This window comes from Bos indicus x Bos taurus, chromosome 5 (genome assembly GCF_003369695.1).
Source record: "Bos indicus x Bos taurus breed Angus x Brahman F1 hybrid chromosome 5, Bos_hybrid_MaternalHap_v2.0, whole genome shotgun sequence".
NCBI lineage: Eukaryota > Metazoa > Chordata > Mammalia > Artiodactyla > Bovidae > Bos > Bos indicus x Bos taurus.
This window is the reverse complement of record NC_040080.1, coordinates 11,182,029-11,207,572: the sequence shown is the minus strand read 5'-3', so window position 1 is coordinate 11,207,572 and position 25,544 is coordinate 11,182,029. Positions and strand designations below refer to the sequence as shown.

Here is a 25,544-nt window from a genome sequence, read left to right as displayed (position 1 = left end):
TGACCATGGCAACGTGCTACCGAAGCCCATTCTGCTGTGTTCTGTTGTCACCATTCACTGAATCAAAGTCAGCTGAACTGGGACCTGTATGCCCCACCGTGGGACTGGTGAAGGCTGTGAATCAAAAGGTTTTCGAGAATATCTGACTCCCTCTGGGAACCAGCCTGTGGTTGAGGACCCCAGTCCACAGGCTGTCCAGCATCAGGAGCCCGAGCCCAGGGGGAGGTCCTGCAGGCTCCATGCAGGGGACGGGGGATAAGAAGAAGACTCACATCGCTGGGCCCATTGGTTCTCCTTCATACCCAGGGCCCAGCAAAGCCAGTCTGGCTCCTTGCCCTCTTTCTCCCAAGGGCCGGGCTGGGAGACGGAACTGACCCAGCTCAGCACGACAGGGCACAGGCATTCTTGCAAAACAATGTTTATTGAGGGCCGACCGGGCAAGGGGCAGTCTAGGTTCCTGGCTTGCAGTGGACGTGAACTGGCCATGAGTGCCTGTGCAGCTGAAGGTCTGGGGGAGGGAGGCCGCACAGAAATAAATCCATAATGACACATCGGGTGAAGTCAGGAGGGAGCAAGCAAGGTGCCCCAAGGGACAAGTCTTTCTGAGACTAGCCTGAGGGTGACAGGAGGCAGCAGACGGAAGTGGGGAGAAACAGCATTCCCAGCAGAGAGAGCCAGGAGGGGCCCAAGGCCAGAGGCCAGTGTGCTTGGGCGCCTGGGGTGGGATGACATGGGAGGGACCCCTGTTCATGCTGGGAGCCTGGTGGGGGCTTGGGGGGGGGGCGAGTTCTAAGTGCTCTGAATTGTCACAGTGGAGTACCCTGGTTTAATTTAACTTAAAACAGTCACTGCTCTGGGGAAAATGAACTGGAGAGGGCAAAGAGAAGACAGAGATAAGTTAGGGGCTCATGTGAGTCAGGCCAGAATCACAGCGGCCTGATGGACAAACAGAGGTGACTTCCCTGGATTCTGGACCATTGGGAGGAGGGAAGCAGAGGTGGAGGGTGACAGACAGCCGTCCCCTCACCTGGGGCCCCTGGCCAGCCCAGCTACAAACTTCTGCCACCTCTCCTCCCAGGTCTCCATGGCAGACTTCTTCTTGGTCTCCGACAGGGTGCTGTACCTGTGACGGGGGCAGGATGCCCAGGTCAGCCTGGGGAGGGGACCTAGGGTGTTAGCAGGGCTCCATGTCCCCAGTCCAAGAGCAGTAACGCCATAAGAGGCAGAGAAGCTCACAGGAACCTTCTGGACCTCTGCCCACACCTCAGAGTGGCGGACTCAGGCGGCGGTGGAGTGGACCACACAGCAGACTCACCTGATGGAGTTGATGGCCAGCTGTTTGAGCGTCCTCAGGTCAGCCGACATCCCGCCGATGCCCATGAAGGCCTCGTAGAAATCGTAGGACAGGCCTCTGGCCCCAAAGGCCGCAGGGTCGTCTGAGCTGATCACCATGGGGTACCCGGCGGCCATCATGACAGCGGCGGGGTGGTTTCTCAGGTCGGACACCAGCTTCAGGACCTGCTCGGACACAGACAAGCCTGGATCCTTGAGGAATCGTCATGAGGGAGGTGAGACCGTGAGCAGGATCAGGCCCTTCTCTCCCTGTGGCTGTTCCAACCATCAGGACAGCTCTGGGCAAAGTCCTGATGCAGGAAGAGCCAGTCCTATTCAAACATCTGGTCTCCCCTGGGCCAGCTTGAGCCTCTGTCCCAAGCACAGAGCCCTGAGGAGCCATGTGGCAGTGGGGGATCTCACATTCCCTGCTGCGTGCCCCCCAGGGCCCCGTTAGCTCTGTCTACAGCTTCACCCACGGTCCTGTCCCACTGGGGACCCTCGTTACTGGGAACAGTTTAGGCAAAGGCCATTCCTAAATAACTTCATGAATGCTAGTGAGAGAGAGAGAGCGGAAGGACACTGAGTCATGGAGCAACCACAGGGAGGGAGGCTGGGGAGGCCGGTACCTGGTTAGAGATGGGACAGACTTCGATGGGGATGTCCTTCTTCCAGGCTTCAGCCAAGACCGCCGGGTGCTTGCTCAAAGCAAACCCATGGCCGATCCGGGTTGAGTTCAGTATCACAGCATCCAGAAGATTTCTGTCTACGGAAGTTCCCTCCCAATCTGGGAATAGAGAGGGGTCTTCAGTAGGATGGATAGGACCCCAGACCTTTGGCAGGTGAAGGCTCCAGAGTTCCCAGGCAGGAAAAGGAAGAGAAATGAACATTAACACAAACGTGCACACACTTTTCCTTTTGACAACACTGCAGGAGGGCGTACGGCCCACCTGTGTGTACCTATGTGTGTGTGTATGTGTGTAACGGGTGAGGAAGCGGAAACCCACACAGGCTTTATAGGCTAAGGGAAGGTCCTCACGTACAGAGCAGAAAAAGTGGGTTTCAAGTCTTGGTCTGCTCAACCCATAGTCTGTATTCTTTTTTTTTTTCGGCCGAACCAGGTGGCACGTGGGATCTCCGTTCCCTGATCAAGGATCAAACCTGCAGTGGAAGCACATACCCCCCAACCACTGGACCACCCAGGAATTCCCTGCCCCTGTTTTCCCCAGATTCTTTCTTTCCATCTTATGTTTGTTTCTAGAAAGGGTTTTCTTGGAATTTTATGTGTAAGATCTTTACAGTGTGCTGCAGACTCTGTCATTGTAACGATTTGCCTTATCTGCACTCACTTTAATTTCCATCTTTAACAAAACTCCTGGGACAACCCAGGGCAAGGTAGCCACGGCCAGCAGGAACCAGCCACCCCACAGGACCTTCCTGCTGGCAGGACCTCCTGGTTAGAGGTGAGAAGACCGTTCTGACTCCGCCAGCCTTCCCAGCAGCCTGGGGTGGGGTGGAGGGCCCCTGCAGCTCCCGCCCCCTCATTCAGGGAGTTGCCCTGGAGGAAACAGCTGTTTTTTGGCTTCACTGGATGTGGTCACACCCGGATGTGACTTCACTATCTGTGACTGAATGGGGAGAGATCCCAGGCCCAGGAGGACGGCAAGGTTGATTACGGTGAACGATCACAGCAGACCTGAAAGCAGGGCCTACAGGGTGTGTGGGCGCCGAAAGCATCCTAACTGCCCCACATGTGAAATGTGAAAATTCCATGTTTCTCTTGGGAACGAAGCCCAAGAATTCCCAATGCTGGTAAGAGCATGTGCTTTAGAAGAATTTTCACTGGTTTCCTAGCAGTTTCTTTTCAAAGATGTTTTCCTTTTTTTTTTTTTAAGGTGCACGCTAGGTCACTTCAGTCATGTCTGACTCTTTGCAACCTCATGGACTGTAGCCTACCAGGCTCCTCTGTCCGTGGGATTCTCCAGGCAAGAATACTGGAGTGGGCTGCCATGCCTTCCTCTAGGGGATCTTCCCTACCCAGGAATCGAACACTAGTTCTCCTGCATTGCAGGTGGATTTTTTACTTATTAAGCCACCTGGATTTTGTTCAGTTGCTCAGTTGTGTCCGACTCTTTGCAACCTCCATGGACTGCAGCATGCCAGGCTTCCCTGTCCTTCACTATCTCCTGGACTTTTCTCAAACTCATGTCCATTGAGTCAGTGATGCCATCCAACGATCTCATCCTCTGTCATCCCCTTCTCTTCCTACCCTCAATCTTTCCCAGCATCAGGGTCTTTTCCAATGAGTCCACTCTTCACATCAGACAGCCAAAGTATTGGAGCCTCCTGGGAAGCCCATTAAATATTCAAGTCCTGGCAAAATCTTCTCCTAGGACCATGTCATGGCATTGAGTTTGTTTCAGAGATGACTATGGTTTCCCAACCAAACCTCAGGGCCTTCAAGGCTAATAACTGCCACGTCCCCTGCCCTGCCCTGACCCATCCCAGCTTCCCATCCCCCACAAACCCTTCTTTACATCTCCTAGAATAGCTTTGATCTAAATTGGCTCCAAATGGATTTAAAATGTCCAGAAAAAAGTGATAAATGCACGGGAACCCTTGCTTTGGAGCCCGTGTGAGATGCCAGGTTTCAGCCTGGCTGTGAAATCCTGACTCTGCCCTTGGCTCCTTGGTCCTCTCAGGTGGCCGGAGCCGCGGATGCTCTGAGGGGTGGGGTGCAGCAGGTCTAAGCCCCCCAAATCTTCCCCGAGATGTGACGTTGCAGCTGTGACCTGCTGCTTCTGCTGAGGGTTTACATGTTTTGAGGAGCATCTGGAGGCTGAGCAATGACCAGTGAGCCCACGGACAGAGCTTTGAGGGGCAGAGACCTAGCCGCGCTGCTTGAGCAGAGCTGGGCCCCCTCATCCTGGTGGGTGCAGACTAAGGTCCCCCACCTCAGCCTGATGGACGTGGACAGGCAGCCTCCCCTCAGCCTGGTGGGAGTCGACAGCACCCCCCAACCCAGCCTGGTGGGGGGGTACAGTGCCTCCCAGTCACAGAACTGGCCTGCTGGTCCCTCTCCCCCAACCTCCCAGGGTGTGACTTTACACATGAGTCCACCTGGAAAGCAAGGTTTGCTCGTTATGAAATTGACATCATCAGAAAGGGTTCCCAGCTCCTTCTGGTTGACCAGTCACCCTGTTTGGCTGGAGCCTCGGGTTCCTTGCCTGGAGATTGGGGTGGGGTGCCCTCCTGGCAGGACCAGGTGAGAGCCACAGGTAAGGTGTGTGAAGCACAGCTGCCCCAGCACCACCATGCCCCCTTCTCTGGGCGCTGCTATCAGCATAGACTCAACAATGTGCGTGAAGCGGACACGCGCCGTGAGCCACCATGGGGCTGTCACTCTACCGGCTGGGGTCCTATCTGCGGCCCCAGAGATGTTGAGGGGGCCCTGCCCATCAGCCCTGTGCCCAACGGTGTCGCAAGCTCACCAGTCTCTCCTGCGTGGAAGAAGTAAGGCAGGTGAACACCCCGCGAGGCTGGAATCATCAAAGCCTCCCTGTAGTCATACAGGGTGTAGCCCGTGTCCTCGCGCCCCACCTGCAGGACAGAGCAGGCACGTGGGGTGCCTGCCGGCCCCCTGCCTCACCTTGCTGGAGTGCCCGGGACCTGCCACCACTGCCAAGGCCTCTGTAACAGCTGTAGAGACCAGTAGCAGGACTGGGGAAGAAAAGAGAGCTGTGTGGCCCTGATATAACCACCTGCCTTATTTGGGGGAGGCTAGATCCTGTGAGCAGCCCCCAAGGACCCCAGGAGGACACCCTGGTCCAGAGAAAATAAGCCCTTGAGATCCACTCCGGGGCCCCAGTGGGTCTGAGAGCAAGAGCGTGAGTTCTCTTGGGTAAGATGTGCAGATTCCGGAAGGGGGGTCAGGTGTATCCAGCTGGTTATACTAACTTAGCTTCTTCATGAGATTTAAGAAATTGTGACCTGGAAGTATGGCCCGGCTGTTATTTAGGGGAGGGGGGAGTGGGAGGAGAGCAACACCACCCAAGGATGTGCTGGAATCACCCAGCCACACCTCAGCTTCCAGACACCCGCACTGGGCTGCGGGTTGAAGATCCAGGTGTCATGCCCAGTGTGGAGATCAGGGAGTGGGGACAGCCCTTCCTCGTGGCCCTTCCTGTTCGGGACCTACCCTTTCCAGCCTTCTTCTGACCTCTTCTGCTCTCCCTTCACCACCCAAGACCCCAAGGGAGGGTCTCAATGGTGCCTCCCAGCCCTTCCCTGGGGGCTTCACGCTGCGCCCATTACCAGGTCAAACCCCGCCACTATCCCAGGGAACTTGACTCGAAGATCCATGGCTGTCTGGATGGATTTCTTGATGAGGGACTCGTTTTTGATTCTGCGGGAGAGACAGAGAGAAGCACGGGCATCAGCTCCCACGTGGATGGTCAACCACATCCAGGGCGCCCAGCTGCCACGTCTCAAACCCTCGGCACAACTGCACATAACCCTACTCCATCCAGGCTGCTGAGTCCCTCTTAAACACAGAAATTTTGCCCAAATCCATTCCTGTCGAGGAGTCTGGCTGCTCCAGAGGGACCTAAGTCTCTGGAAAGCCAGTGGGATAGGGGCCCACAGGACAAGTTTTACTTGTCTGCATTTGGATGAAGAAAAGTGGCCATGATCGAAACCTGCCCTGTGTCCCTGAGAGATGGTCCTGGAAGCGTCCAGCTCTCTGCTCTCTGGGCACCTGTAAAATGCCACGGACACCTGGTCCCTGTGGGGCACATGGGCCTGGCCCCCTGATTCAGTCAAAAAGGCCAGAGTGCTCTGGAAACCAGATGACCAGGCTGCCTCCTCTCCCCCAGAGCTCTCTCCTTACCAGCCCAGGGCACGGACCAGGCAAGAGCATCGCCATAGGAGCACCAAGAGAAAAGGTACAGGCCATGATGGGGGAAGGTGTTGGCCCACCCACTCTGATCCCTAGCTCTGCACCCCCACACCTGGCCGTCCCTCCCTGCACCCGCAGCAGCTGGCACTGTAGCCCTGCCCTGGAGCTCCTGCCACCAGCCCCCAAGGAGCCTTCACGTCCACTACTGCCAATCCACCCTGGCCCACCAGCTCCAGCGGCCCCAGGTCTCAGCGGGAGGGGAGGGGCTCCAGGGAGGTCTGATTGCCCTCCCACCTTCCATGGCTTAGCAGGTGGGGCGGCTGCCCCTCCCCAGCCCTCTAGCTGGACATGGCACAGTCTATCCAGACTGACTGCCCCTCAGCAAGAGGGAGACCCTTCCTTGGTAAAGTCAGGTGAATTCCTATAGGCTTTCTGCATTTGCTTGGAGCAAGGGTGGGTCTGTCTTCGCAGTGAGTATTCCATACAGATGGGGCTGCTGTGAGGCAGGACCCGGCCACAGATTGAAACAAAACCATCAGAACATGCAGGGAAAAACACTAACCCCATAACTAACCACCCAGGCCAGGGTGGGTCACATCCTGGAATTCCATGGCACATGGAGCCCATGGTGCTTGGATCCTGAGCTGGGGGGGTCTCTGCCCCTGGCCACAGCCTCCCTGCCCCGCCTCACCCCTTTCTTCTCCTGTCCCATCCCCTCCCATCCCCATGGCTCTGCCCACAGCCTGTCTTCCCAGTTCCTTCAGGCTCAGCTTCACTCACTCTTACCTGTGATCCGAAAAAATGAGTTTGATTCCAATAAACCCAGGATGCGTTTTTGCAAAATTATGAGCCACTTCTTCGTAAGTCCTCACCAACCACTCTTGACTGTAGATCGTCCCATCCAGTTCATACACCTGTGAGGGAAGCAGGGTCCCAGCCAGATGTCAGAGGTGAGTAAGGCAGAACTCCATTCCCAACTGCCAACAATCTCCAAAGCCTGGTTGACGGCCTGTGAGGTTGACGGCCTCTGAGGTTGACCAGAAGTCCCAGCCCTGAATGAGATGATGCTCTTGGTGCTGTGAGGCTGGGATGTCTGTTTCTCATTCAGGCCTGGGTCCTTCCACCTAGAACAGTGTCTGGCAAGCAGTCAGTACTCAGGAAGTATTTGTGCAGCAAATGAGCAGCAGACCAGCTGAGGACAGGATGCCAGCCAGAAAGAGTGATCCGAGGACCCTCTTCATCTCCCCACTCTCCCACCCCCAGGCGGGGGATCCTGAAGTAGCCAAGCCACTTAGGGACACCAAGGTGACATGGCCAGAGGCAGAGTGGGAAGATCCAGGGATGCACAGTAGGTTTGACAGAGTAAAAAAAAACACAGTGGAGAAGAGCAGGCTTTTTGCTTCTCCATCTCTGGGGGTCCTGAAGGGTATCAGAATGTGCCACCCCCAAACCTGTCACTTTTTGCAGGACTATTTTGAGCTAAAGGCAAATAAGAAGCACAAAGGCAAACAGATCTCTGTGCCCGCCCGTCTGCCACAGAGCAAAACGTATGTTTCTGTCCAGAAGGCACCGCTTTCCAGCTCCTATTCCAGGAGGAGAGACACCCACCCTTACCAGCAGAGACAGAAACTAGGCACCAAGCTGGGTCTGAACAAACAAACCTGACTAAATAGCCCCTATCTTCTATCAATTCCCCCATACACTGACCATCCCACAAGTTCCTACTACTAGAAGCCAAACCCCCTTTCCTTCGTCTTACTGCTTCTCCACAATTTATCACCGTTTGTTAAAATAGTATATGAGAACCTGGTCTACCCACTTCTTTGGGTCTTCTTTTCCATGAAGGTGTCCATGCACATAGTTAAAACATTAACATCCAATAAAATTGCTATGCCTATCCTTTTGCAAGTTTAATTTGCAGTCCCCAAGAACAGAACACTGTGGAGTGACTAAGCCCGTGTGCCACGACTCCTGAAGCCCGAATGCCTAGAGCCTGTGCTCTGCAACAAGAGAAGCCACCGCAATGAGAAGCCCACGTACCGCAACTAGAGAGTAACTCCCACTCTCAGCAACTAGAGAAAAGCCCTGCAACAAAGACCCAGCACCGCCAAAACTAAATAAATAAATACAATTTCTTGAAGTGATTTAGTAAAAGGGTTAAAAAAAGAAAAATATTGGCCTCTGGGACTTTCCTGGCAGTCTAGTGGTTAAGACTTCGTCTTCCAATGCAGAGTGTGAAGGGATGACGGATCCCTGGTCAGGGAACTAAGATCGCACGTGCCTTGTGGCCCCAAAACCAAACCAAAACATAAAACAAAAGCAATGTTGAAACAAATTCAATTAAAACTTTAAAAAATGGTCTACATCAAAAAAAAAAAAAAAAAAAAACACACATTGGATTCAATTCAGATTATCTCAAGCCTTAACTATAGTTTAATTGAGGAACTGTAAATTTATGGAGAAGTTATTCAAACTACATACAACTTTCATAAACCAGTGTAAGATTACGAATTTCTATCATCTATGAGATCATGGAATTAGAGAATATGAAGCTGAAGGAACAAAGGGACATTTGGGGTCAGAGTTGCTCAAGGTCACACAGTCCATTTGTGTCAAACCAGAAACTGGGGCCCAGAGGTTCTGACTAGAGACACAGGCAACTTTCACCTGGAGAGCCTGACTCTCTATACAAGCACTGATGGAGTTTTGCCTGTCACTGTCAGCTGGGTCTCATTCTAGAGACCAAGAACCTGCTGGCTCAGGCGGTAAAGAATCTGCCTGCAATGCAGGAGATCCAAATTCAATCCCTAGAATTCAGCAATGGCATAAAACATGGTCACTACAAGAAATGGTATTTATTTATTTATTTCTGGCAGTGCTGGGTCTTTGTTGCTGCGCGGGCATTTCTCTAGTTGCTGAGAGTGGGAGTTACTCTCTAGTTGCGGTGCATGGGCTTCTCATGGTGGTGGCTTCTCTTGTTGCAGAGCACAGGCTCTAGGGATCAGAAGGGATCGAAAATTTGAATCCCTAGGGTCCGGAAGATCTTCTAGAGGAGGAAATGACAACACACTCCAGTATTCTTGCCGGAGAATCCCATGGACAGAGGGGCCTAGCTGGCTACAGTCCGTGGAGTTGCAAAGAGTTGGACACGACTGCAGAGACTTAGTACACACACTCCCTTAGTAAACGTTTTAGAGATGAGGATTTTGAGGTTTAGAAAGGATAAGAAACTCGCACCTGCTCCCAGGCTGGAGTGGGGGGTTGGGGTGGCAGAGTTTACTTGGAGGCATGGTGGGGGGTGGTCTCAAAGTCTCCAGCCACCCAGGGAGAAGAAAATGCCTGAGTCCTACCCTAGGTTAATTAAATCAGATTCCCTGGGGTAGAAGCTGGTTTTTTAAAACCTTGTCCAGGTGATTCTCCTGTATCATGGGCCTCTAGGTTTCACAGTCTTGTGAGGAGCACAGTCACAGAATAACATCATAGAAGGTGCTGCCCTCAGGATTCCCCAGAGCAGCAGCAGTGACATGAAATACCGTCACTACAGCAAAAGCCAGGTGGAGTTCCTAGGGAAGGAGTCTGCTGAGAATCCAGGACAAAACCCAGGGGGTGGATAGGGGGAGCGCTAGGACCGCTGGTCACACTGCTGACAGCATCCAAGCCATCTTGGAATGACCATCCTGGGCTCCCAGGCCTGTCCCCTCAACCGCAAGACCGCCCACGGGTCAGGGCCGAGGATAAACCCCTGGGAGCTCGGCTCAGAAGGCTGGCCCGATCCAGTCGGAGCCTCCAATTCCGGCCGTGGGGGCGGGGATGGGGCCCAGGGAGATCAGACCCGCCTAGCAACTGTTGCTAAGGACGAGTGGCCTTTGTGATGGAGCATTAGTGACACAATAGGAGGCTGGGCCGGCGGCCTGGTCCATCAAACCTCGTCCCAGGCCCTGAGTTAGCCCCACGAGCAGGGAGGGGAGGCCGGGGCTCAGCAGAGAATTCCAGGGCAGACGTCTGGGTTGGCAATGTGCTGATGGCTCCCCTACTCTGGGGAATGGGGGCGTCAGCCCGAGAGTCTCCACAGCAAGGGGCCTTTGTTCCAGGGTCAGGCCAGAACCACGAGTAGATCCCATGCCCCTGGGCCTCCACCTTCTAGGAATCCTGGCTGGGTCCGGAGGGGGTTGGGAGAGAGGGGAGCTGGGCGGCTCCTCAGGGGATACCCTGGAGCCAGTTGTCCCCAGGGGGCGTGGCAAGAGGGGGAGGGGGTGAGGAAGCCGACCCTCCATGCAATTCCTCAGCAACTTCCCCTGATGCCCTCCACAGGCTCAGACCCTCTCTCCCCGCCATCTCTCCGCTCTTCCCCTCCCCCCGGGGCCCAAGGCCCCTCCCTGTGTGGAGGCCTCCCTCCCAGTCCCTACTCTGAGAAAGCCGGCAGGATGTGACCACAGGAAGCGACCCCCAGGCCGGACCCCCTCAGGGAGCGCCTCTTGAGATGCCGTGTGGACCCGCAAGTCTCAAAGCCTAGTCCCTGCTCACTGCCCTGCTCACTGCCCGTTTGGCCTGGGCCAGGCCCCTCGACCCTTCCCCACCTCATTCCCAAGGCAGTAAGGGCTCAGATAAGACAGTGCAGATGAAGCGCTCGGAAAAGGTCTCAAAGTGTGGTCTGGGTCGGAGAGCTTGAATCAGAACCTCAGGGTGGGGGCTGGGGTGGCTGGCTAGTTAAATGGGCTGCTTCCTGGCCCCACTCAAGACCTCAGATTTGGGAGCCTGGGAGGTCAGGGACCAAAGAGCACCTCCAGATTAGTCCCATGTACACCCACCACTCCTGAGTGTGATGACCACTCCTGGGGCTTCTGGAGGACCTGGGTGGGGGAGGTGGTCTGGAGTGACTCATAGTCTAACTGGGGATCCAGAGCTGGGAGGAAGCCAGTTCCAGGAAGAGGGAGGGGGAGGCGGGGCTTAAGCCAGACTCCGGAGGAGGTGGACTGGAGGTGGGGAGCTGGGGCTAGGGGAAGAGATGGGGTTTCAGGGCACACTGAGCATGATGGCTCTGGGAGCTGCCCTGTCCTCCGCCCTGCACAGGCCAGCCCCAGGCCAGCTCACCTCTTTCCAAAATTCTTCTCCTAGTGGAAGGTGGACTGGACCCTCTCTTTTCTGTTGAAAGGAGCATTTGTACTTATTGACTGCTCACAAGGCTAGCAAAGGTTCTCCTGGGGGCAAGGTCAGTCCCACTCCCACTTCCCAAGAATCAGAAATAGGAACAAAAGTCTACTCAGCATTAAACCATCGAACAAACACCAGATTCTGGTAGAGATGCCCACCCTCACCTGGGATGGCCTGGAGGAGGATGAACATATTCAAGGGAAAGGGGGCCAGTCCAGGATGCACAGGAGGTAGAGACCTGGAGCGCGGGCCGGGGGGCGGGGGTGGGGGGGTGCGGGGGGCGGGGGGGGAGGGGCCCTGACTCTGGAATGACTGGTTCTCAGGGCAGGATCAGCCTCCACGACAGGGCCTGCCAACTCAGCCAGTCACACTAGGGCAATAGAGTCCCTTTAGGGATTCCACCCAGGATTTAAAAATGTATCACATTCTGAAGGAGAAAAATATCAGATAGTTTGGCTTCAGTAGAAATTAAGATTTGCCTTCAGACTTCCCTGGTGGTCTAGTAGTTGAGAATCCGCCTGTCAATACAGGGGACACGGGTTCGATCCCTGGTCTGGGAAGATTTCATGCTCCATGGGGCAACTAAGCCCTATGCCACAGCTACTGGGCCCAAACTCTAGAGGTCGTGCTCTGCAATAAAAGAACCCACCATGATGAGAGGCGCTTGCGTTGCAAATTAGAAGGTAGCAACTGCTCACCACACCTAGAGAAAGCCCACTTGTGGCAACAAAGACTTAGCATAACCAAAAATAAATTTAAAAAGTTTAAAAAGATTTGCCTTCAACCCAAGGCAATAGAAATAAAAATAAACAAATAGTATCTAATCAAACTTACAAGGTTTTCACAGCAAAGGAAACCATTAAAAAAAATGAAAAGACAACCTATGGAATGGGAGAAAATATTTGCAAACGATGCAATAGACAAGGGTTTAATTTCCAAAATATGCAAACGGCTCATACAATCCAGCAAGAAAAAAACTATAGAAAAATAAGCAGATGACCTTAATAGACATTTCCCCAAAGAAGATATACAGATGGTCAGTAGGCACATAAAAAGATGCTCAACATCACTCGTTATTAGAGAAATGCAAATGAAAACCACAGTGAGGTATCACCTCACACCAGTCAGAAAGGCTGTCATTAAAAAGTCTACAAATAATAAACGCTGGAGAGGACATGGAGAAAAGGGAATATTCCTACACTATTGGTGGGAATGTAAGTTGGTACAGCCACTGTGGAGAACAGCATGGAGGTTCCTCAAAACACTGAACATAGAGCTACCATATGATCCTGCAATCCCACTCCTGGGCATATATCCAGACAAAATGAATTCGGAAACATACATACACCCTTATGTTCATAACAGCATTATTTACAATTGCCCAGATTGAAAGAAACCTAAATGCCCATAGACAGATGAATGGATAAAGATGTGGTGTATACATACAATGGAATATTGCTCAGCTGTTAAAAAGAATGAAATAATGCCATTTGCAGCACATGGATATAACTAGAGATTATCATACTAAGTGAAGTGAGTCAGAAAGAGACATATCAGATGATACCACTTAGATGTAGAATCTAAAATATGACGCAAATGAACTATCTACAAAGCTAAACCAGACTCACAGACGTAGAGATCAGACTTGTGGTTGCTAAGGAGGGTTGGGAAGAAGAGCAAAGGGCTGGGACTTTGGGTTTAGCAGATGTAAACTATTATATATAGGATGCATAAACAAGATCCTACTGTATAGCACGGGGAACTATATTCAATCTCCTAGGATAAACTATGGTGGAAATGAGTATTTTAAAAAGATTGTATGTGTGTAAAATGCTGTCACTTCACTGTACAACAGAGACCAGAACAACACTGTAAATCAACTATATTTCAATTTAAAAGAAACAGATTTGCCTTCAAGAGAGAATTTACCGATCAGGAAGCCTACGTGTCTGGTCTAATTGACAATTTTCTCCGAAAACTGTATTCTGACTTTCTTGTGTATACATCTGTCACTTGTCACTTTGGTCAATGTGTGTCAGTCTCTGCAGCCCTTTTACTTCTGGGTGTACAAACAGTAGAATTTCTGAGCCTACAAAGACTCATTTGGTAACAAAACCGAAATACTGCCCTTGGAGTCAGTCCCCGAGCCCTTGGTTTACTCAGTAATTTGGAGGAACGGGCAGACAGTCTGGAAACTGTCAGCTGGACATCACAGCCGTTCCCATCAAACACTCGCTCCAACATTCTGACCTTTATAACCTTGTCTACCCTCACACCCCTAGTCAGCTCCACTAGTGGCTTTGGTGCCACAACTCATGGGGCCCCAGCTTTGAGGAGCTGGGGGAACTTCCTTCCACTAGTCTTTGCAAAAGGCTTTAGGTCCCTAGCCAGGGATCCAGCCCAGAGACCCAAGCCTTCCTGTCAATCTTTAACTTGGTTAAACAGCCTGTTGCCCCTGGTGATCACGGGTCAGCTTACTGGCTATCATCTCTGCATTCTGGCTTTTAAACTTCTCCAAACTGGGGTAAAGAGTGGGGAGGACTTGTTTGGGGCCCTTTCATGTTGGGGAAACTGGTAGAAGGTCCCTTTAGCCTGCCCAACCTAGGGAGTGCTGTATCAAAACCTGTTTTAATCCCATCAATGTCCACTGTTCTCATCCCATTTCTTAACAACCATCTGAAGTTTCCCAAGCTGCTGTGACCAGTCCTGTGGTCCCCTACCCCCGTGACCCTTTACAATTCTCCACCTTGTTGGGAAGAGTTCATAACAGCTCCCCTCTTCCCCTTTGCTTTCTCGAGGGCCCTTCTTCCCACTGGCTTGCTAATTAACAGAACGTCTTTATCAGCATCTGAAAGACCCATTCCATTCTGCTTCTCAAACCATTCTGTTTGTTTGAGTTAAGGTTACATTTCTTTGTATCCACCTTTTGGTCTTAACATTGGTACCAATAAGACAGGTGTTTACAAAGAGAGGTTGCTAAAAAATCTACCAATTTAGAAGTTTTTCCAGTTCAAAGTGTCCACCATGGACAGTAGGATCTTAACACCAACACACACCAATCAGGCTTTCTGTGGCTTAGCCGTGACCAAGAGCTTTCACAGGAGAGGGCAAAGAACACGGCTGCACCAGATCCAGAGAGTTCACTCCCCGAAGATGGTCTGAGAAAGCAAAGGCTGTAGTGAAGGCTGAGATGACAGAGTCCCACGTGGATGGAGACCCCTTGTGATAAACCCTCCTGGGAGCCGGCACGATTATGTGCTTCCCACCAGCAGTGACAGCCCAGAATCCCACTGGATCCGACTGGCCACCAAATGCCCTGGTGCCTGCACCTTCTGGATGGCAGGACCAGGGCGAATTTTCTCACTGGTCCTGAGGCTAAACTCTCAAAACAGAATGAGAAAAAAGGAAAAGGCATCCTGACAAAGGTTTTCCTCCTTATGACACAACAGAGACACAGGAAAACAGACACCATCTCTGGGAGGAAAAGGATTAACAAGCCCAAAGCTCTACCAACTTCACGGGCCCAGAGGCTCTGAGCCCCAGGAACCAGCTCCACAAATATTTTCTCCTGCTGACCTAATTTTAGAAACAAGAAAAAAGACTCTTAGCACTCCTGCTTCCAAAAGCCCTGCAGACAGAGATCCGGGGACTGACTGATGGATAAGGGTTCTCACCTTCTGCCAGGGTTTCTGAACTGGCAGCCTGGGGCCACCTAGGCAACTGGCCAGCTGTCAAGGAGGGTGGAGGGTGGAGGGCACATGGGGGTGGGGACTGGCGGGGGGTGGGGTAGATGGGGAGCGGGGGTGGCATTTCCCTCTACCCCTCTAGGTTCTTCTGGCTGGTCTAAGAATTAAGCTGACATAAGACAGATTAACAGGAGAAAATTAAGCACAAGCTTCATAACACCCGGAGAAGGCAATGGCACCCCACTCCAGTACTCTTGCCTGGAAAATCCCATAGACAGAGGAGCCTGGTAGGCTGCAGTCCATGAGGTCGCTAAGAGTCGGACACGACTGAGCGACTTCACTTTCACTTTTCACTTTCATGCATTGGAGAAGGAAATGGCAACCCACTCCAGTGTTCTTGCCTGGAGAATCCCAGAGACAGAGGAGCCTGGTAGGAGGCCATCTATGGGGTCGCACAGAGTCGGACACGACTGAAGTGACTTAGCAGTAGCAGTTCATACTGCATACTTAGCAGTAGCAGTATGTGGGAGAGACCCAGGAAGAGGGAGCCACTCACCCAAATGGCTGAAGCCCTCGCCTTAAATATCGTCTTCAGCTCAAGACAAAGAAGGTGTTGGGGGTGGGGGTTTGGGACTTCAAAGGGGAAGAAGGGGTGATAAACAGCAAGTGTTTGGTGAACACACGTTTTCTGGTCCCGCAGGGACAAGAGACAGAGAAGACTCTGGTCTCAGGCCCTGAAGTCTCTGTACCACACCTGCCGTATTCTCTGCAGAGACTGGTGACAGCTCTATTCTGGGCATGGGCCCTTCACCTAGGTTCTTTAAGAACTTAGAGGAGGACCCCCCTGGTGGTGCAGTGGATAAGACTCTTCTTGCCAGCGCAGAAGACATGGGTCTCTCTTCCCTGGTCTGGGAAGATTCCACATGCCGTGAAGCAACCAAGTCCATCCATCACAACTACTGAGCCTCTGCTCTAGAGCCCAGGAGCCCCAGCCGCTGACGCCTGCACACCTACAGCCTGTGTCCGCAACAAGAGAAGCCGCCGCAGTGAGAAGCCCTCGCGCCACAATGAAAAATGGCTTCTGTTCACCGCAACGGGAGAAAAACCCGGCCAGCAGTGAAGACCCAGCGCAACCAAAAATAGGTAAATAAATAAAAGTGCTGTTTTTTACTTAGGCGGAAGGTCAAAGGCTCTTCCTGAGTCCTATGGGCCTTGACTATTTCTGCTCAAAATAACCCACAGGCCAAGGGACAGCTTGAGGGGCGGCTCTCCCCTGCATATAAAGCGTTCACACTCCTGAGTCCCCCGGAGGGAGTCAGTCAGAACCCAGGACACCCCAACCCCGCCTGCCCCCAGAAGTCCTCTTCAAAGACCCACCAGGAGCATTCTTGTGGCTGTACTTGGCTTCCCTGGGCTCCTCATGGGACGCCCACCCTGCCCCCAGCCTGGAGTCCGAGACCCCCCCGCAAAGCTGAGGTCAGCCCAGCTCGTGTACCTGAGACTGTCACCCTTTTCCACTGGCCAACATGCAAGGTCCTACTCAGCGAATTTTTTTTTTAATACTTTAACACTTTGGGATGTTTTGGGGCTTCTCTTAATCTTTTCCGTTCCTTTCCCTTTGACCTTCCTTCCTCAAAGTCAAATCAGACATCTTTATTGCCCATAGAAGAGACCAACCCCCAGGGACTTCCTAGCCCCCACTTTACACGCAACCAGACCCGTGTACCAGATGGCTCAGCGTCCCTGCACTGAGGTCATCATCCTGCAGCACGCTTTGACAAGAAAGCAGACGGTCGAGGACATCCAGGCTCGAGGCACTGCCCAGAGTCCAGGGGTAGGTGTCCAGGCACCAGGCCCCGAGTGTCTGTGGGGGTCACGGCGGAAGGGAGGTGACGGGCAGTGAGGGCCAGCCCAGCGCGTTCCAGGGCTCCACACTCACACGGCCCCTGGTCAGGCACCAGACCCCTGGGGATGAAGCCGGTGCTTGGTGCTGCGGGGCACCAGGGTGGGGAGCCAGTGTCACACTGTCACTCTGCAGGGTGACAGCAGAGCTTGGCCCAAGCAAAGGTGAGCAGAGGTGGCTCACCGGGTGCAGCGAGGCTCTGATCTCCAGGTAGAGCACGTTGTCCTGGTAGAACTCCTCCAGGCCCTGGGACAGGTAGTCCCGGAACACCGGTGCGTAGCTCACCAGGCCCCCCAGCACGAAGAAGATGGTCTCGAACTTGGCCCAGATCGCATCCTGGTCTGCGTAAGTCACGTGGGGGTTCTCGGTCATCAGAGTGAGATTTCTCAGCAGGCTGTCAGGACACAGAGGGTGGGTGTAGGCGTGCCACAGGCCATCACCCCGGCCCTGCAAGACCCTTGCCCCGGCACCCTAATGGAGGCCCCCCACCCCAGGACCTGCACTTGCTCCCCAGGAGACAGCAGGCAGGACACACACCCCCAGCCAGGCCCAACCTGTTGCTTTCCGCCTCTTAGCCAGGCTGACCCCAAAGAACGAACATCCCAGGTCAAGCTCTCCTTCGAGGGTGTTGCGCACTGAATTGCATCCCCCAAATTCGTATGTTGAACCCTAATCCCCAGTGTAACTGTGTTTGGAGATGGGGCCTTTCAGGAGGTGGTGGTGGTGGCTTCCCAGGCGGCTCAGTGGTAAAGAATCTGCCTGCCAATCTAGGAGACACGGGAGTCGAGGGTTTGATCGCTGGGTCGGGAAGATCCCCTGGAGAAGGAAATGGCAACCCACTCCAGTATTCTTGCCCAGAGAATCCCATGGACAGAGGAGCCTGGCGGGCTGGAGTCCATGGGGTTGCACAGTCGGAGACGACTGTGTGACTAGACCACCAGTGCCAGAGGCAGAGACCTGCATGAACAGGGCCAGCATCCTAGACCCTAGGGTTGCAGAGAGAGTGAGAAGACGGCTGGCCACCAGCCCAGGACAGAGGCCTCAGAGAAACCTGCCCACACCTTGATCTCGGAGTTTCAGCTCCAAGAACTGTGAGAAAATACATTTCTCTCCTTTAAGTCACTGTCACTGGCATCCCACTGGGGCGGCCCCAGTAAGCTCACCCCCGGGGTCTGATGGAAATGACTGTGGACTTGGCAGCCCAAGGCTCGGGTTACTTCCCTGTTCAGCCATTTGTTCATCGGCTGTGTGGCCTTGGGCAACCTCCTTGCCCAGGCTGAGCAGCATTATCTTACTCATAAAGGAAACAGTTCCAGAAAGCCCTCTGTAGATGGTTCTCTGATTAGAACAGTTATTATAGTAATTCTTTATAGGTCTGTTAGGAAGATGCTCCTTATGTTTTCAGGCTATCTCGTCCACCTGGGACCCTCTCGGCTCTGGGAATGGGGAATTTACTTGTCTCTACCCTTGCTGAGAGTCCAGACACAGCAGCAGTGTTGCTGATCAAATCAGGTCTACACGTACCAGGAGCTTGCCTTGGATGGGAAAGGCATGGAACGCTGTAGTGAAGCAAAGTATCCCATACAGTTAAGAGAAAAAGACTCCTGATTTTTTTAAGGTCAGGTGTTTCTAGAAAGGTCCATAGCACAGGGACACTGCACGCCACCCCCACCTGTGCAGGTGCTAGACAAGCTCTTCGCAAATGAACACCCACCTGTTGTCAAACTCCGAGACGTTGCGCAGCCCCTTCCGAAACTTCTCCAGCAAAACCCACTGGGGACATTCTGCTGGCTTCGGGGTGGGGGTAGTCGGATGAGCAAATCTGAACTGCGGGGTCCCCCTCCGGGTGAAGCAAAAATAGCAGTGGGGCCTGTACGTGGCATTTTTCACCAGCCAGTCTGGGCTGGTGATGCTGAAGTCATGGACGTGAAGGGCGGCCCCTGAGGGAGAGAGTGGGTGGGCTGGGTTTCTACGGGGTGAAGTTCCTGGGAACCCAGGGCCCTTTCCCTCTGCAGCTCAGAGCTGGCCACAGCCTCCTGGTTCCCTGATTCCCTCCCTCACCAGGAGGGGCCCTGGGTGGTCTCATTCAGGAGGCAGCAGGCAGGCTCGGAGTTAGAAGACTGGCTTCCAGCTCCTGTCAGGAGCCTGACCTCCAAACAAGTCCTCAAGTGGCCCAGCGCTATGTGAGGGGGTTTAAGAAGAGGAGCCCCACCTGCCCCCTGGCCTGTCTGCCCAGGACCCTCAAGTCCCCCATCCGATTCCCCATCACCCCATCCGCTGCCTGCCGGCTCCCTGCTTCCTGCCAGCATCGAGCAGCTTCTTTCAGACCTCACCCCAACTCGAGGCTCAGTGTCTACCTCCTCTGCTCTCTGGTCTTGACGCTCACCCCATGACAGCCGTCACACTGTATGAGCTCTGCCGTGTTCCCTCCCTAAACAGTGAGGCGACCTTACCGACCTCACAGTTTTTACATTTTTTAATCTCTACAATACAAAAAAAAAAAGTACAGAGAAGTCCTTACAAGCTGCAAACTGCCATTTATGTGTGCGTTTTACTGTTCATAGTGACGACGCATTTCTGTAGTAGTCTCAGCTACAAATTGGCACTTGCCATCTACCTCTGCTGCTGCTGCTAAGTCATTTCAGTCGTGTCCGCTACAAGGATTAAATTATACGCTGCTGCAGCTGTTGGCCTTCAACACCCCTGAAAGGAGTTCAGGGTGAGGAGCAGAAAAGAGGCCCTCTGTGCTCTAGGAAAAACTGGCTGGACAGTTTTCTGATAGTTGGATATTTTCAGGAGATGAGCTTATGAACCCACTTCTTGCATCTCCTCATATCTAGAAAAGCACTGAAATCCTTCATGGTGACATCCGCTCCTCGTGACTAGCAGTGATCTACACACGACTAGCAGAAACCTGTAAAAAATGTGTGCTTGATTGCAGGAACTCCCCTTCACCAAAATCGCATATGGACTAACCTCCCCCCTCCCCCACCACCACCTCTTTGGAGCAGTTTCTCAGAATTATCTGAGATGCTATAGTCTTCATTTTGCCCCAAATAAAACTTAACTACAACTCTCAGGTTGTGCATTTTTTCCCAGTGGGTGGTTGCAATGAACTACGAGAAAGGTGTTTGTCTAGGATGTATCCTGTTCGGTAACTTGGCCCCTGGAAAGGCTAGAAGAGCATATGAAAGGAAGGATGAGGTTCTTGTGGGGGACAACTTGCAGGCCCACCAGGGATGCCCGGTGACACCCAGACCCCCTCCCTGTCTGACATTGAGTCCCCTCAGAGCCGGGATTTTGGTTTCCAGGGTGGACAGAAGCCATGTGGACCCCCGGCCACTGTCCACCAGCGAGAAGGAGCACACAGGGCCCCCATGGAGTTTGCGCTCCACTAGAAGAGAAACCACCAGCTGCAATTTAGTTCCTCCAAGACCCCAGGGCCCCAGAACCCTCCCTTCCAGGCCCTTACCTTTAGGCATCTTCTTCAGGATGTTAAACACCTCGCTTTTCTCAATGAGGCTCTTGGCCTGGAAGAAGTGCATGCTGGGCAGGATGTTCCCCGTACTCAGGGCCTCATGCATCTCAGCCTCCTTGAGAGCCCTGAGCCTCTGGTTGGCCAGCTCCTCCTCCCATGTGAGCACCAACTGCCCCCCAACCCGCATCATCTTCTCTCTCGTCAACAGCTGGTTTCGTGTTTCATCTCCAGACCTGGACGTGGCCGGGCAGAAAGAAGACACGACCAGGGCCAGCAGCAGGGAGGGCGGGGCCAGCCGCCCCCACATTGATGCTAGGATGCCTGGAAGAGGAGATCACTCAGCTGTAGACTTGAGTGGGGAGGGGGCAGGAAACTACAGATCTAAGTGTTTAAGCCAGAGGAGGTTCAGTAGATTACCAGGAGGCAGCTTACAAAAAACTCTTCTCCGAGACCCCAGAGAAGAGACCCCTGAAGACAGACAAGGACAGTATCCCCACACAAACACTTGTCATGACACTCCCAGATGGGAGCTTATCCTTAACGAGCCCTGCTCACATTCAGAGGAAGACACCATAGACTGTTTGGGTTTTACTTTCAAATATAACCCTGGTGGCTCAGCTGGTAAAGAGTCTGCCTGCAATGCAGGAGACCCTGGTTCGATCCCTGGGTCAGGAAGATCCCCTGGAGAAGGGAAGAGTAGCCCACTCCAGTATTCTGGCCTGGAGAATTCCATGGAATGTACAGTCCAGGGGGTCGCAAAGAGTCGGACACGACTGAGTGACTTTCACTTAATAACCAGAGAGCAGAAGGTCGCGAGGCTTATGAAGAAAGCCCACAACATGAGAAAGGAACTCAAAAAATAGCACGGAGAAGGAACTAGCACAGAAAAATGAAAGGAAGTCCAGAAGAACCACAATTAACCTCCTTACAAGAACGAGGAAGCATGCGTCTATGAAACAGGCAAAGCACAGTGTGAAAAATACACAAAACAGGAAAGAGCTTTCAGAAGTTAAAAGCGTGAGTGCTGAAACGTAAAGCGTTTACCAGCAATATTAAAAGATGAAACTGAAGAGAAGATTTTAAAAAGCAGGATAAAACAGGAGCAAAGAAAAGGAGGAGAATATTGGGTTCAGGAAACCCAACACCCCAAAAAACAGACATTTCAGAAGGAAAAAGAAAGAATAGATGGGAGGGAAAGGGGAATAAATAATATAAGAAACTGTCCCAGGGGCTCGCCTGGCAGCCTAATGGTTAAGTCTTCGCTTCCCAATGCAGGGGTTGCAGGTTCAGTCTCTGGTCGGGGAGCTCAGATCCCACATGCCACCACACGGCCAAAAACCCAAAACATACAACAGAAAGAGTATTGTAACAAATTCAATAAAGACCTTGAAAAAATATTTAAAAAAAAAGAAATCATTCCAGAAGTGAAGATCTGCCCCACTGGGAGCGCTAGACTTGCTGAGCACGCAGCACAGTCACTCAACAGCGATATCTCAGAAACTGAGCGCTGAAGCTTCCGGCAGCTCCCAAAGAGCAGCTGGCCAGGGTGGCCAGTGAGCGGGGGCTTGTGGGCAGAATCAGGGAGCTCCCTGGTCGGGTCTGCCGGCAGCCCCTGAGCTGGGCTGACTCCTGGAACCACATAAATGTGAAATTCCTAATGCACACTTGAGGGTATGCTCCTTTCTCCCAGGAAGTATCAAGGCTGTAAATGAGGAGACCCCAGGCCCAGCCCCAAATGAGCACATCCTGGTGAGACGTCGGGCTCATCGCTTCATGTCTGCGGGCCTGTCTCCTCACTTGCAGCAAGGGTGAACTTGGTGAAACCAGTGCTTCTCAAAGTGGGAATCGTGTGTCAACCTTGTTCAGGTGGAATAAAACACTTATAAGAAGCCATGCTCCCCATGCAGGGGGCCTGGGTTCAATCCCTGGTCAGGGAACTAGATACCACAGGCTGCAAGTGAGAGTTTGCGTGCTGCAACTAAAGAACTGAGAGTTAAATGCAGCAATAAAGATCCCGGGTGCTGCAACTATGACCAGATGTAGCCAGACAAATAAATTAATTAAATAAATTTTTTTTTTAATTAAAAGTTTGGTCATCATCAGGACGCCTTGTCCAAGATCCTTTCCGGGGCTGGCTTTCAATTATTGTAGGTGTTTATTCAGTGGTTAATCAGACTCCAGCGCGGCAGGGCTGGACCTCAAGTCTGAGAGCAGAGCTTTGGGAAAATCCCTGCTTCTTCACTAGGTCCTCAGATCTCTCCCCAGATAACAGTGTTTGCCGAACCTGAAGTCTCCAGGCAGGGGACAGTGACGCTGCCCCTCACACACCCCTCCCCATCACAGAGACGTCTTATTCCACCCACGTCCTCCACCCAGGACCCCACCCCTCATCTCCTCTCCCCCAGTGACATTAAACAGGAGCCACCACCCCCAAACCTCCCACTCCATCCTCCCCACGGACCCCACAGCATCCATGTGGCCGGCACCCAGGGCTCCTCCCAGCCGGCCAGATGGAAGTGTGTCCAGCGCTGGTCAGGAGCAGCCCAACGGAGCAGGACGAGAAGTCATCCCGTCCAGGTGCTCGCTCACCTCCTCCCTCTGGGGCCTGGCACTTACACTTTTAGAAGAAGTCGCAGAAAAATGCTACAAAAACAGCTTGTTCACAGACTAAGAAAGGAACTTGTGCATCTGTGAGCCTGAGTCACGAACTGGGGCCTTGGCAAGTGGCGCAACCCCAGCTGCCCTGCCCCTCCCACCCCCAGTATCACCCCAAGGGCAGACCCCCACCCAGATGAGTCCCTAGTGCCTCCAACCACCTACACGCCTCGGCCCCAGGCTCCACCCGAGGGACCCCAGTTACCTCGGGACAGCTCCAGAGACAAGTGACTGCGGGTTCCGATCCCACAAAGGCCCATCGGAAGCTGGGGCTCACAGTCTTTCACTTCCCTGGGGCAGGGTTTCACTTCCCTGCAGCCTGGGGGTGGGGTGCGGCCTGCTGAGTCTGTGTGTGCACACATGTGTGTTTCTGTGTGTGTGTGAGCATCCATGTGAGAGCCACACAGGTATGTGCTATGTATGTGTGTCAGTGTGCAGGGGGGTCATGCTCATTTGTGGGTGGGGTATAAGTGGCTGTGCCCCCAGGCTGGAGGCACTCGAACTGGCTCACGAACGTTGGGAAGCGTTCCTCCTCAGAAATATGGGGTGAAGCATGGACCAACCCACTGGACAGTGGGTGAAAAAGTAGAAGTGACAAAAGGTAGAGTGTGGGAATTCCCCTGTGGCCCAAAGGTTGGGACTCGGCGCTTTTACTGCCGAGGGCCTAGGGCCAGCCCCTGGATGGGGAACTAGGACCCCACAGATCTCCAGTGCAGCCAAAAAAATAAATAAAAAGTAAATGCTTCCAGAGGAATCACGGGTGTGGGGGCAGGACAGTGGAGGATGGGGGTGGGAGGTGGAGGGGCTGTGAGGAAGGGAGGTGGGAAGGGGCACCCTTTCAGGGAGGAAGGCAGAGTGGACACAGCACCGACGCCCCATGGCTGCAGCCAAGCCTAGATCCTCACCAGCCCGAACACTCACAGCCTTGTGGCCTCGGCAGGTCATTTCAACGCTCTGAAATCGGTTTCCTGGCCTGAGACTGGAGGTCGTAGAAACAGCACTGCGCAGGGTGCCGTGGGGTCAGAGGGGAGGCCTGTGACGGGCCGGGAGTCCCGTGTGCTCCCGACACTGTCAGCGTCACTGTCGCCAGAGGCAGGGCTGCTTGGAGTGCTGCGGTTCCCAGGGTCTGCAGCAGGAGAACCCTCTGTGGACAGTGCCCAGGGGAAGTTCTCAGCTCAGTCTAGACCGCCCAGGGCTGGTTCAAGCAGGTGGGCAGAGATGGGGAACAGGGCTGTCTCTGACTCAAAACAAAACCCAGAAAATGCTGAGAACAAATCCACAATGATGATTACTTCCCAAGACCCGCCAAAGAGCCCCTAGTGTGTCTGCTCAGCCTCTCAGTCAGCAGGGGGCCTAGGTGGGCTCCCAACTGGGGCATGGGGTGGTGTGCCCAATGTGCAGCACCCGTGCAGCACCCTCAGTTCAGTTCAATCACTCAGTCACGTCCAACTTTTTGTGACTCCATGAACCGCAGCACACCAGGCCTCCCTGTCCATCACCAACTCCCGGAGCCTACTCAAACTCATGTCCATCGAGTCGGTGATGCCATCCAACCATCTCATCCTCTGTCGTCCCCTTCTTCTCCCACTTTCAATCTTTCCCAGCATCAGGGTCTTTTCCATTGAGTCAGTTCTTTGTTGCAGGTGGCCAAAGTATTGGAGTTTCAGCTTCAGCATCAGTCCTTACAATGAATATTCAGGATTGATTTTCTTTAGGATTGACTGGTTGGATCTCCTTGCTGTCCAAAGGACTCTCAAGCGTCTTCTCCAACACCACAGTTCAAAAGCATCCATTCTTCGGTGTTCAGCTTTCTTTATAGTCCAACTCTCACATCCATACATGATTACTGGAAAAATCATAGCTTTGACTAGACGGACCTTTGTTGGTTAAGTAATGTCTCTGCTTTTTAATATGCTGTCTAGGTTGGTCATAGCTTTTCTTCCAAGGAGTGAGCATCTTTTAATTTCATGGCTCCAGTCACCATCTGCAGTGATTTCCGAGCTCCAAAAAATAAAGTCTGCCGCTGTTTCCACTGTTTTCCCATCTATTTGCCATGAAGTAATGAGACCGGATGCAATGATCTTCATTTTCTGAATGTTGAGCTTTAGCCTAACTTTTTCACTCTTCTCTTTCACTTTCTTCAAGAGGCTCTTTAGTTCTTCACTTTCTGCCATAAGAGTGGTGTCATCTGCACATCTGAGGTTATTGATATTTGTCCCAGCAATCTTGATTCCAGCTTGTGCTTCATCCAGCCCGGCATTTAGCATGATGTGCTCTGCATATAAGTTAAATAGGCAGGGTGACGATATACAACCTTGACGTACTCCCTTTTCCTATTTGGAACCAGTCTGTTGTTCCATGTCCAGTTCTAACTGTTGCTTCTTGACCTGTATACAAATTTCTCAGGAGACAGGTCAGGTGGTCTGGTATTCCCATCTATTT

The 25,544-nt window shown here is 52.8% G+C and overlaps 1 protein-coding gene and 1 long non-coding RNA gene across 3 annotated transcripts; one reads left to right on the top strand and one right to left on the bottom strand.

The window, feature by feature from the left end:
- Nucleotides 1–402: 402 nt before the first annotated feature.
- Nucleotides 403–23,404, bottom strand: ADA2 (adenosine deaminase 2). 2 transcript variants are annotated; one of them, XM_027540898.1, is made up of 10 exons: nucleotides 23,308–23,404; nucleotides 20,442–20,768; nucleotides 18,684–18,909; nucleotides 17,153–17,363; nucleotides 7,016–7,143; nucleotides 5,647–5,737; nucleotides 4,824–4,932; nucleotides 1,962–2,119; nucleotides 1,316–1,518; nucleotides 403–1,123 (listed from the first exon to the last, which is right to left on the bottom strand). In XM_027540898.1, exons 1-10 carry the CDS (start codon nucleotides 23,360–23,362, stop codon nucleotides 1,024–1,026), a joined length of 1,608 nt encoding a protein of 535 aa, XP_027396699.1. In that variant the 5' UTR covers nucleotides 23,363–23,404; the 3' UTR covers nucleotides 403–1,023. The 2 variants fall into 2 exon arrangements, with proteins under 2 accessions (XP_027396699.1, XP_027396700.1); XM_027540899.1 differs by lacking the exon at nucleotides 23,308–23,404 and adding an exon at nucleotides 23,064–23,139.
- LOC113892269 lies at nucleotides 1,484–3,168 on the top strand. The gene is made up of 2 exons (XR_003511006.1): nucleotides 1,484–1,568; nucleotides 2,454–3,168. It is a non-coding gene; the product is annotated as an uncharacterized LOC113892269 (long non-coding RNA).
- Nucleotides 23,405–25,544: the final 2,140 nt, after the last annotated feature.

Bases quoted from the DNA above. Each gene is read 5' to 3' on its own strand.
- ADA2 (XM_027540898.1), bottom strand. From the start codon at position 23,362: ATGGGCCTTTGTGGGATCGGAACCCGCAGTCACTTGTCTCTGGAGCTG. The intron at 18,910-20,441 runs GTAAGGGCCTGG...TCTCTCCCTCAG, and splicing joins CCTGAAGAAGATGCCTAAAG to GGGCCGCCCTTCACGTCCAT. The intron at 4,933-5,646 runs GTAATGGGCGCA...TCTGTCCTGCAG, and splicing joins TAGTGGCGGGGTTTGACCTG to GTGGGGCGCGAGGACACGGG.